Genomic DNA, 12,154 nt, shown 5'->3' with positions numbered 1-12,154 from the left:
CACAGCCCCCCCACCTCTGGAAGCAGGATTTCAATTACATGGCCGAGCGGGGTCTTTTTTAACCCAACAAAAGGCAGATCCGCCTGGTTGGGATGGAAACAGAGTCAGGGGGTGAGACCGGTGGTGACACACACATACACACACATCACAACGCCAAAAACATTACTACATAGACACACAGAGGTTGTAAGGAGGTATGTGCTTCAGCCCTCCTGATCATGACGACTCGTGGATGTTTGTCTGGTTATATCCTTCTCACAGTCAGAGTCTTTAGGTACCCGGAGGTCGACCTCAGACGGTAAGCAAGAGTGCTTTGTTGTGCTGTTTTCTGTCCTTAAATACTGTTTAATACTAATGACTGTAGAAAATATTTACAATTTTGGCACCTTATCTTTCAGCAATCCCTGTCTGTTTGCAGGACAGGAGTTAGAGTTGAATTCATTTTTTTGTTAAGGAATATCGTATAGAAAGTTACAAACAGCAGCAGAATGGGGCAAACTGTGAAAGCTGAGTGTGTGTGATTTGAATAAAGAAGAGGCTGATGCTGGCTGCAGTGATAAAATCCCTTTGTCGTAAGGGGAGGGCGTTTATATTGGTGCCAGAGAACACCCTGAACCTCCTGAAGGAACTTTGTGTGATAGGGAATGTTGTTTTTCTTGAGCTTTCTCTTGTAAATTCAAGAGATAAATCTAATTATTTGTTTGTAAGCCTCTACTTCAGGGGAAATGTGAAATTATTATTTGGACGATCTAGTCAATAGTGTTCTGAAATACTTCTTGAAACAACGTTTTTGATGACATACAATACTATGACTTTTTTAATGACATACCGTAGACCCCATTTCATAAGATTTTGGTCAACGGTCCCTAATCTGATAATCGTTTCGCCTTTACACTTATTATTTTATACATACATATTATACTAAATCCATATTAATAAATTTTTGTGACCTATAGTATTTATCAATGACTTCTTTTGATGCATTTTTAAAACATAGGATGTTTTATGATTTCCATTAAATTGCGTATTATAGCCTACTATTCATTTGTATGATATATATTGACCTTGAATACTACTGTATGACTTTTTAATGATGTTCTTACTATAACTTTCATTACATTATTAAACACTATGAGGACAATTTAAACACAACAATTATTTCTGTAACTCCAAAAAGTCCTGGATTTATGTTTAACACGAGTCTGGTGTCTAAATAATTACATCCAAACATAGACAACAAATGAGCGATTACTGACGCTGGTTTTATACTCTCGGGTAAACAAAGGTGAACAAAGTATCCCACCTTATATATTCACAGTATAATTGCTTGTCATTGATATGTTATTTCTGGGTGCAACATATATTTTCAGTTTTACACCATGTCAGCGGTGACCAATCAGCCTCTTCCCTTCGGTCAACTGGAAAGAGAGAAGCACATCCAGATGATCTTCAAAGCTTTCCAGAAACACTGCGGGCCTTCATGTGAATGCCACACTCACCACCCTCGGCCCAAAAGCACCCAAACACCGCCTGACTGTCAATCTGATGGGCAGCTGTCAGGTGTGGCTCCTGGGAGGATGATGAAAAACGGATTCATGCAGCAACCAGGGAAAGTCAGTCTGCCAGGGGTGGAGGAGCCTGGAGGTGCAGCAGGATCACACTTCCTGTCTGTGCTGGAAACAGTCAGTCAAATACACATCACTGCCAGACCAGAGCTGCAAGGTGAGAAGGGGGTGTCACTTTGGCATATCTTTCTTTAAAGGTCTCCCATTATACTGTTTTTCATCAATATATTATAGGTCTCAGATATATACAAAACATGTCTCTGAAGTGTTTGGCTCCAAATACCAAACAGATCATGCATTGCAGCATCCCATAATCCCCTCTGTTTCAGCAATGTTTCAAAAGGGCGGATTCTGTGTCTGTTACTTTAGATGAAAATAAGGAGCCCCTCCCCACGCCCCTCTGAGAGATATTTGGTTAAAAAGAACACAATGATGCTCAAGGAGGAGATTCAGGTGATAAGGTGGAGGGGGGGGGGGGGGGGGGGGTTACCTTGGTTAGTGATTGGCTAATGGTTACACAAGCCAAAACCTCATTATGACATCATAGAGTGGCCAAAATCTGATCAGCTCATTTTCAGACAGGTTTTTATATAAATGGATCAGGACAAAAAGTGAGAGAATCTCTTTACACAGAGGGGAGACATGTTTATGTATACAAGACATGAAAAAGTGGATTTTGCATAATAGGTGAAAGAAAAAAAAAAAAGAACTTGCAGTGAATATGTTTTTCTGTTTTAAATAATAATGTGTCCTCATTGCAGGTCCACAATGTGTTCCAAGGAGGATCTACAGCATCAGCACAGGAGGTCACAGGTCACAGTTATTTGTGGCTGTGGAAGGTACTGACCCATGTTCAGCTACACATGTCTTAACTGAGCCCATCATTTGCTTTTCATATGAAGATAGTGTGGGTTTTAATGTTTTTCAGTGTATTGTCTTTGATCTGTCAGAGAGTTCCTGTGTGTGCCTCCAGTGTTGCGGTCCAGCTCGGCCCTGTTCCCTGCGGGGGTTCGACTGTCAGGGCCGGCAGGTCTTTTATTTTGAAAGGCCCCTCAGAGTGGACGCCTGCTGTCTCGGCTGCTGCCTGATGGAGATGAGGGCGTACACACCTCACAAACAACTCATAGGCACTGTGTTTCAGAGGTAGGGAAGTCAAAACGTACTTCTATTGCCCCGGGCCAACTTCAGTGCTGAAGAGTAGACTTACTGAAGTACCAACTCTTATAAACGCTTGGGAATACTTTAGAGAATCTTCTATTTCATGCTATATTTAAATTACTTTGCAGATGTAACCTGTAGAACAGAAGATAAGTGTCTAAAATATGGTGCATGTTTCAGGCAAAACTGTACTTTTAATGTAATGTGTCCCCAAATAAATAAAGAATTAAAAATAGACAAATAAAATAAAAAATGGTGCATCGTTATAAATTATATCCAGTAATCAATGCATATCAATAATATAATTTATTAAGAAATATCCTACATAATGGGTAGATTTACTTTTGGTGCTTTAAGTAAAATTCTCTTCAAACAAATATTTCCTGCAGTCATTTTACTTAAAATGTTGTATTATTTCAAGTAAAACATGTGATTTCTGTTTTTCACACTAGCACAGTTAACAGTTCAACTGTTATATGACATAAATTATTTTTGTAATACTTTTTCAAATTAAGATTTTACTGATGCAGCAAAAACATTTGATAAAAACTAAAAAAGAGATTTGATTCTTTTAATTAAAGGTGTCTTCGGTGTGGTATTTGGGTCAGTGGTGGAATTGTGCCATCTACTAATACTAATAACAATCAGGATCGTTTTATTTGACCAGGTTTGACATTTATGATGTTGTCGAAATACAGTTGAGTTGAAAGAAATGTAATCTTTCAAGTTTTTTGTAATTTAAATGAATGTACCCTTTGACCTCCACTATAAGAATACTGTACCAGCAATCTTTATACATTCTCAGACTGAACATGTGAGCTTTTTTTCCGTGTCCCTCCCAGCCTCTGGCCACCCTGAGCCATCAGAGATGCCCAGCCTGTCTGTAAATAGCAGTGGAAGCTTTTACTGTTCCACCCAGCCGGGGTGCAGTCTAAACCTGTGAGACTTAATGCACTAAACAGCTGCTTGGATGGAGACATACTGACAAAGCTGCCCCGGGCTGCATGGGAGGGAAGGAATGCGACGTCCTTCTTAATGGGAATGTTGACTAATGGGCGAAATGGCAGCACCCAATCTACTGTAGGCAAACCAAAATACTTTCTTCTTCCTTTGGCCTGAATTTGACTCCAGGGTTAGCTGAGGTACTGTGGTGTGTGCCGGATCCAGAGTTTTTCAGAAGCCACACTCAATGAAATTTCCCCCAATTAAGACTGACCTGGCAGAGGTTTCGTTGAGCTCAGATTTACTTGGTATAAATATTCTCTCAGTTGTCCTCGAATAAAGCCTGCCCCAATTTGAACTCCTCCGATACCAAGCAAACAATGGTTTTAGTGCTGCAGAACCATGACAGCTGAAAATGTGATCAACCAAGCATCAAGGCTATGCCGCGCCACTGTGTGAAGTACTGGCCAGTGTATCTGCTAGGTTGCTTATTGCACGATTATTATGTAAGGGTACGGGTTGAGTTGGTGTGTGTTGGGGGCCTTTGTTTTCAGGTGGAGCATGTTCACCCCTCTCCTGGAAGTGTGTGATTCAGAAGGAGCATCCACCATCAGAATCCAGGGCTCCTGCTGTCCATCCCGATGCTTCTCTAACCAGCAATTCCAGGTAGTGATATGTAACCCTTAGATGCATAAGTGGGTCTTTTTTGACCCGGTGAAGTGTTTTTTTTAGAGTATCTTTGTAATTAAAAAATGTTATCATTTTGTATTCCAGCTATTCCTCAAAAAACATGTTTTGGATATCATGCCATTCAAATGTTTTATTTAAATTGTATACATTTTAAGAAAATGTAGTTTTTGTATTAATACCCCAAGCTTCCATAAGTGGGTCAAAAATGACCCGCAAGCATTTTCTATGGAATTTCGTTGTTTTTTTCAAAATGTAAAATCAATTCTAAAATTCTAAATAGTGAAAAAAGTAATATTAAATATTTCAAATTATAATACTAAATATTATACAAGTGATTTTTCTTAACCAAAATGGCTTAAAAACACATTTTCCTGTTTTACCCACTTATGGAAGAGTGTAGGGTCCAGTCACTCGTGCATCTAAGGTTAAGCAACACAAAAATAAAAATATTCTACACACTTATTTTAATTGCTATGTTTTGCTTTTAATCTTCTCCAGATTGTCTCCAACATTGGGGAGAGAATGGGCTCGATATGGAAGAAATGGCCTGGCTTCAATGACGATTATAACATGGACCATGAATATTTTGGGTTGGAAGGTGAGTTGAGCACAAGGAAGGTTTAAAAAACTTCCACAAAAAAAACAAATTGATGAGCATGACAGAACATGACAACAATGACTGAGTTACACACGTGTTTACATATCAAAATGTCTTTTGAGAAATGAAATGTTACTTAAGTAAACTCCACATAATATCCCATAGTCATGTGCACCCCATAGTTTGAGAACCTTAATGTCAATTTGTATTTAAATGTGTCTCTTCCAGTGCCACTCGGTATGGAATCACACTCCAAACTAATGCTGCTGGCAGCCACTTTCTTGTTGGTAAGCAAATTAATTTATATTATCACTGTTGCATTGTTCATACTTTATTTATTATAATAGGCCTTTTTTTACAGAAAGGACAATACAAGTGTAAATATCTAAACTAAACATAGCTGAATTCAGTTTTAGAGTTCTGATATTGTGAATGCTACCATCATAAATGACTACAATATAGAAATTGTTCATAGTTGTATTAATACCTTTGATTTCCCTACTAGTACATATCATGTATGTTGTGAAAAAGGCCCTTAGTTTGTCCCTTAACTGATTTGCTTTCACTTTTTTCCCTACAGAATTACATGTTCTTTGAAATGAGCTGATCAATGAAAAGGATCAATAAAAAGGTAAACTGACATTGTTGCTACAGCGTCAGTGTGTGCTACAATTGATGAGGCACACCAGAGGGGTCAGTTGATGGTACACGAGACCGTATCAGTGAATTGTATTTATAAAGAAAAAGTAAGGAATGATCTGTGCTTCAACAATTGTGTTTCAACAAACATATGTAGAAAATGACACTGAACCAGATTTAGCAGCAGATGCATATTTGACATTTATTGCTATACTCCATCAGGTGTACATCCAAATGTGTTCTTCACTTTTGACACACACCTGCACCCATCATCATACCCACAAACACTGGCAGCATTACAGTTTTTCAACAAACTATAGGCGCTTTCTTGGCATGGTTCCAAAAAAATGCTCCCGAGCATTGATAAAAACTGTAACAGACCCTGACCCTGGGCCCAGTTTCATTTATTTTACTACAAAATGGAAAAGGAGTGAAGGTCGGTGTTCCAGGACACCTGAACACCTTTGTTGAGGACATTAAAGCAGAACCCATCCCTTGGATTGTTTAAAGGCGGGATGAAGACGTGACAGACAGAAGGGAAAACTGGTTCGGGCTCGAGGCCAGGCACAGTGATTTAGGCAGCTTGGCAGTCCATTCTTAAGATGCCGGTTATACAACCTTCTGCCCAACACAGGATGCTCCTCATCCTTTGGGATTAACTTTCACGTAAAATGGAGAATCATTGCTGATTCAGTTAAGCAATCTTTGAAGTGGACTGTATTTACAAATATATCGTACACAATAATAGTAATCTTTCTGGTTCGAAATGTCAGACGAATTGTAGTTAAAATACAGCACTGTAATTAAAAAAAAAAAATCGACCTGCAACCCTGTTGAAGTCCTAATAAAACAGATTCATTTTAGACAGCAGGAAATGTGATGTTAAGCAGTTAAATCTAGTATTATAACAGACTGGTTTTGTCGTATTTTGTCAAGTACACTTTGTTAACAGCTAATGACCAGATCAGCGAATACCTGTCACATGGCCTCCCTCTTGTGGCAAGTTAACAGATGTTACAACTTGCATTAAAAAAATAAAAAATAAAAATTGAGGCATCAGTCTTCTCTGGTTGATTAAAAGTAACGCATATTTCCCTCTTCGGCAAGGTTCAGTTCGACAGGCTTTTCCGTTCATTTCCAATTTGACGCAAATAAGGAATGGTCTTCCTGCCTCTGTTTCTGACTTTTGCTCTGTCTTCATGTTACAGTCCCAATCCACATAGAGGTTTCCTTCCCAGGACTCGTCATCCCCCGGCATGTCACATATACACACACCTATGCACAGCAAACAGAGACAAACATTAGCACCAGCACATCAGAGAGAAACTATCTTTCACTTTGGAATAATGTAGCAACAGTTCCTACTCTTTCAGAGGTGGTCTGTGTGAGGGGCTAACGTCCGCCACTAGGGTTCACCAGTCCATGGAAGTCTACCCATGCTCTGTGAACAAAGGATGCAGCACATCATCATTCAAAATAAACACCACGTTTGGACATTCAGGCCTTTTCAATGGGAAAATCACAACTGCATCAATTTACTGCAAAAGCACATGAAACATGACAGTGTTGCATACATGGTGGTGTTTGACTTGTCTTTCTTTTATAACACAACAAATAGGGGAAAAAATGATATATCAGTTCTTTTATAGCTCTGGATGTTGTTCTGGATGCTTCAATAAATAAATCATAATTGCCAAAGAAAATTAAGAGAGTAATGCTCTACTTAGTGCTGCTAAAAACTATTTATGTTCATTATCTAGTATATTGTTGATCACTTTCTAATTAAATGTTTATTAAACTCTTAGAAAGGAATCTTGTATGATCTCGAGAACCTTTCATTGGATCTACTTCATAATTGGGGACTATATTGTTGGGGATCCAAGTAGGTGTGGTATCGAAGTTGGGCGCAATTTAGACACGGGACATTTTCGATAACTAAGAAAAAACAAGTGAATAGCGATCTGTGAAGCAATGGGTTGGGGCCACATGACTCTCAAAACTGAGTGGAGCATGTTGTCCGCAGCATGTTGTCCGCAGCAGGCCTTTAAAGGCTGCCGCTCATGGACTGCACTTTCTTTTGCTGCTACATGCCGCATATAGCCTGCTGACGTTACATGTATGTTGGAAATACTAAAGTTACAATCCATGCTTGATTGAGTGGTGCAGGGGCCCAGGCAAACGTTGTTTTGGATGATTTTTCATACATCATTCACTGATTGGGAACTTTGGTATTGGCAGAGGTAGATTAAGTTACCTTTTTTTTACTTAAATTATACAAAAATAAAAACAGCATGTGTCCTAAACATCAGTGGTGCACGATAATTATCGGCCCGGTAAATTATCGGTCCGATATTAGGAATTATGACGTCATCCCGATAAACCCGATAAACCCGATAAAAGTATTAATAGCCCCGATAATATACAATATATATATATTTTTTGGATAAAAAAAAAGAAAAAAATACTGCGGTGTGGGTGGATTGGGATGAGGGACGCTTGTTTTTCACTCGGCTCCTCCCGTTTTGCCAGTACTGTGGTATTAGTGGTTTAGGAAAAGGGGAGTTTTTCACAAATCCAGCGCTCCCTAACTCATGCCTGGCTGTGACGTAAATGGTGTGCGGCCGTGAAGCCAGGACAGTAAACAAACATGTCGTTGGTAGTATGGGACTATTTCAAAGTTTCAGAGTTAGATAGTTCGCTTGCTATTTGTATTAACAAATGCAATGCAGAAGTTCCACGAGGAGGGAAAAAGGCAACAGGTACATTTAATATATATATATATATATGTTATTATCGGTTATCGGTATCGGTCTTGAGAAGCAGGAAATTATCGGTATCGGTTTCAATAAACCAATATCGTGCATCCCTCCTAAAAATGTCATAGCTGCACGATATATCGTGTCGTGATGATAATAGCGTTATGCGCATGCGTGATATTGACATCGCAGGACATGCGATTTATTGATTTTTTAGGACGTGCGATATTAAGTAGGCAAATTAACTCAAATGGGTCGTGGCTCTCATGTCAGGGGTACTTGAGTGAGTGACATGCAGGCTCTGCATGCACAGCAAACCACCAATCACAACCATTCTTGATCAGATCACAGCAGGATAACCGAGCTAGCTCAGCTTGTTGCTGAAAGGATGGTTTGCGGACAACAGAAACTCTCTTTTCTTCAATTCCTGTATTTTTTCATATCACAATATATATTGCAGGGGAAGAAAAATATCGCGATGTCAGTTTTTTCCAATATCGTGCAGCCCGACGTAGTATATTGTGAAAAAGTCAGTAATATAGTATGTCTGCCTCTGCCGTTTGCTATGATGAACCAGAGTGTATTTTGCTGAGTGACAGAACTATGCCATGGAAGCTCAGGAACAAAGAAAAGGAAGCGTAGTGTCAAGTGTTCAGCTGTCTGTATGAGCGCTTCTTGAGAAAGCTGCAAGCTGCAATATCAGAGGCCAATCATTCAGCCGTTCAAAACAAGCCCTGTTCTAGCTTTTAAAAATGCCTGAACAATGCATGATCTTGTTTGCATGATCATTTCAATGTTTTCTTCCAACAACACTGGAACCAACACCTATTCAAATAACAGCAGCAAATGTTAACAACTGAGAAGCTGCAACATGCAAATGTTTGCAATTAGATTACCACACCCATCTATCTATCTATCTATCTATCTATCTGTCCAAGTTGTATATCATCACACTCTTTGACGCAACAATAATGCATCATATTTAAAAACATAAATGTTCATTCTGTGAGCATGCACACATGTTTGTGAGTTAGATAGAAAGAGAGAGAAAATAATTAAACGATTAGACATACATACTTAATGCTGTCTGTGTGAGTCTTGTACTCCATGATGGTGTTGGGAGGCAGGTTGAGGACTCTGCGCAGCGTGTCTCTGATGCGGGCAGTGGTCGCCTGGTCGCTGGCTGTTTTGTTCCAGATAGAGATGATGTCCTCCTGAGAAGAGAAGAGAGGGCATGATGATGATACTGAAACATGCAGTGTGAGACGAGGTACTACAGGAGTGCGTGTCTGTTTACCTGGAAGCGGACTGACACCACAGCCCCGCAGATCTCCTCCCCAACCATGAACTGCTCCCCCAGCATTGCCAGGATCAGGTTCTCCCAGCAGCGCGATGCAAGGCCTTTCCTCAGACGGATGATCCACTTCCCACCCATCTTATTGGCATCATCCTTTAAAACAACATGGCATGGATTTAGACTGGGTTTTTCATTTACAAATCTAAATTCATTTAATGTATTAAAATAATATATGTAGTACCGACCTCCCACATGGGTTTAATACCCTCTTTGAACAGGTGGAAGTCACTATGGCCTGTCATGTCGCCTGGCCGGATCATGTGACTATAAAAACGCCAGAATTGCTCCACCTTGGGAAAGACAAGAACAGGGAATATGCAGGAATAATTACATTTTATACCTTTTAAATTATTTTTAAAAGACCCTTTTTCATAGGTGTTAAGACCGCATCGCCCCTTAGTGAGCCGGCTACATTAGTGATACACTTAAAGTTACAATTAGTTGTGATTTTTGTAAGTTAGTTAGTTAGATTAGTTGTAAAATCATAATATAGTATGTGGTAATTTTGTATTATAAATCATAATATAGTATGCCACAAAGATGTCATATTACAGTAAGTCAAAAGAGTCAGTGTATAGTAAGTATTAAAAAAGCCACAATATTTTATGTCTTCATTAAAACATCCTAAAATATTTGTGTATCAGTCAAGAGAGGCTTGTATTCATGCTTTGCACTGTGCCTTGCTAAGGTGATAATTAGAAGCAAAGAGAGTTCCCCCCACCCTTTCTAATGTACTGGATGAGGAGCGACTTACCGAGGCGAAGCCACCAATCGGTTTAATGTTTTGCTCGTAGCTCTGAGTACTGGCTGGTCTCCCTGGGGTGCGCCTGGAGTACCAGAAGGTGTAATTGTATTGAAGAGGGTGCTCTCCTGCCCCTGGCACCACCATCTGCAGAAATCAAGAAAGGAACTTAGACTATACTATACTACTAACTTTGGAGATGAAAACTCATATGAGTCATTATATAATGGGCTGACCTTTCTCTTGGAGCTGTTCTGGTCTTTGTCCTCGTCTTCAGTCTTTTCCTTCTCACTGTCTTTCGGTGAGCCTTGGTCCTGGTCGTGGTCTCCACTGTCATCATCTTTCAGACTGGATTTGATGGAAACATTAGGCAAAAAAAGATCTTTGTATCATGACCTGACTTCATTTAAGTTAAGGGGGACTTGCATCTTGGTTAAAAAGTAATTAAGGTGTAAATGCTAACTAATGCTGGCATAACACATCATAAAGAAGTTCAGTTTTAGTTTAAACAGTTTTAGGGAAGTGTTGAGTCAACTTGTGGTCACTTTGAAGGCTGTTGTTGTAAGGGAATCGATGTTCCCACGGTCTTATATTGCAACTTAAAATCCTCGAAAATAGATATTAGCAAAAATATATTTCCTTGAGTAAATATGTTTAAATCACTAAACCTACAGCTTAAAGCCCACTGATGTTTATACTCCTTGACATTGATATGTCCATAATTGCTGAACGGATTTTTACCATTCAAACTGCATTTTAAATGTCCATCTGCTTTCATTTGAAATGAGTGAACGAAGATTGCCCTGAACTCACAATATCAAGAAGGGATTCCCCTCTATCGTTTGTGGTGCTAAACTGTATTATTATAAAGACTATTCTGCACTAGTTGATATTAATGGGGTTGACAAAATAGTGCAAAAACAGGAACATAATAATAACCTTCATAAGGATATATAATGTATTGCTGGGCTGCTAAATTACAGCTTAGAAACTCTCAACTGAGTGTGATTGTTTAACCACGAACAGCAAACATCTAGACTGTTAAATTGCATACGTACACATCTGTTGCTAAAATACTCTTACGGTGAATATCCTACATGAAATGTCAGCTTTGTGCCATTACTTTAGGGCCATGAGTCCATGACAGTATAGTTTGATCCGAGGCTGCGCACACCTTCCCCGGCCTCTCCACAACTGGCACACCGAGGATACAGGCCTGTCAGGCTTCCGCCAGGCTAAGCTACCGCTAACAACACAGCACCATCTCCTTTCTGAAATACGATGTAATCTGTGTCTTTACTTCGTTTTAAATGCACCTCTGTGTGTTTAAAACTGGCTCTAATGTGAGTTTATAAACCTTACAGAGCATGCAGGATATGCAATGAAGCTGACACACCTCTCATTTTACACGCAACAGCTTTCACTAACGTTACGCTCCCCCGTGAATTTCACGATGGGGGGGCCCACTCTCTGGTAGATTTGCCACAGAAACTTTTGTTTACTCACGCGTCAAATTTGTTGTTCATTATTTTCTAGGTGGTAGCCTTTCGGAGTCCAACCACAGTCTCCTGAATTCCGCAGGAACGGCGGCGCGCATTGAGGACTCGAGAGTACGCGCACGCTCGGTCGTGTTGATGAACGTGGGGCTACACACATATTTCCTCAATTTGTCACCAAATGTAGTTATTTAACACTTGGAATATACAT

The 12,154-nt window shown here is 39.6% G+C and overlaps 2 protein-coding genes across 4 annotated transcripts; one reads left to right on the top strand and one right to left on the bottom strand.

Moving 5' to 3' along the window:
- Window positions 1-62: 62 nt before the first annotated feature.
- LOC307020152 (phospholipid scramblase family member 5) lies at window positions 63-6,472 on the top strand. 2 transcript variants are annotated; one of them, XM_079651321.1, is made up of 8 exons: window positions 63-298; window positions 1,371-1,722; window positions 2,327-2,404; window positions 2,516-2,708; window positions 4,220-4,331; window positions 4,854-4,953; window positions 5,182-5,240; window positions 5,534-6,472. In XM_079651321.1, exons 2-8 carry the CDS (start codon window positions 1,380-1,382, stop codon window positions 5,558-5,560), a joined length of 912 nt encoding a protein of 303 aa, XP_079507447.1. In that variant the 5' UTR covers window positions 63-298; window positions 1,371-1,379; the 3' UTR covers window positions 5,561-6,472. The 2 variants fall into 2 exon arrangements, with proteins under 2 accessions (XP_079507447.1, XP_079507446.1); XM_079651320.1 differs by having other exon boundaries at window positions 2,327-2,708.
- eif4e2 (eukaryotic translation initiation factor 4E family member 2) lies at window positions 5,769-12,100 on the bottom strand. 2 transcript variants are annotated; one of them, XM_079651323.1, is made up of 8 exons: window positions 11,954-12,100; window positions 10,684-10,795; window positions 10,460-10,594; window positions 9,891-9,995; window positions 9,646-9,798; window positions 9,422-9,562; window positions 6,958-7,033; window positions 5,769-6,867 (listed from the first exon to the last, which is right to left on the bottom strand). In XM_079651323.1, the coding sequence occupies exons 1-7, from the start codon at window positions 11,971-11,973 to the stop codon at window positions 6,998-7,000; spliced, it is 702 nt and encodes a 233-aa protein (XP_079507449.1). In that variant the 5' UTR covers window positions 11,974-12,100; the 3' UTR covers window positions 5,769-6,867; window positions 6,958-6,997. The 2 variants fall into 2 exon arrangements, with proteins under 2 accessions (XP_079507449.1, XP_079507448.1); XM_079651322.1 differs by having other exon boundaries at window positions 9,426-9,562.
- Between the last annotated feature and the right edge of the window lie 54 nt (window positions 12,101-12,154).

This window comes from Notothenia rossii (assembly GCF_949606895.1).
Source record: "Notothenia rossii genome assembly, chromosome: 9".
In the NCBI taxonomy this organism is placed as follows: domain Eukaryota; kingdom Metazoa; phylum Chordata; class Actinopteri; order Perciformes; family Nototheniidae; genus Notothenia; species Notothenia rossii.
Note: the sequence above shows the minus strand (reverse complement) of the source record. Positions and strands in the feature narration are given on the sequence as shown.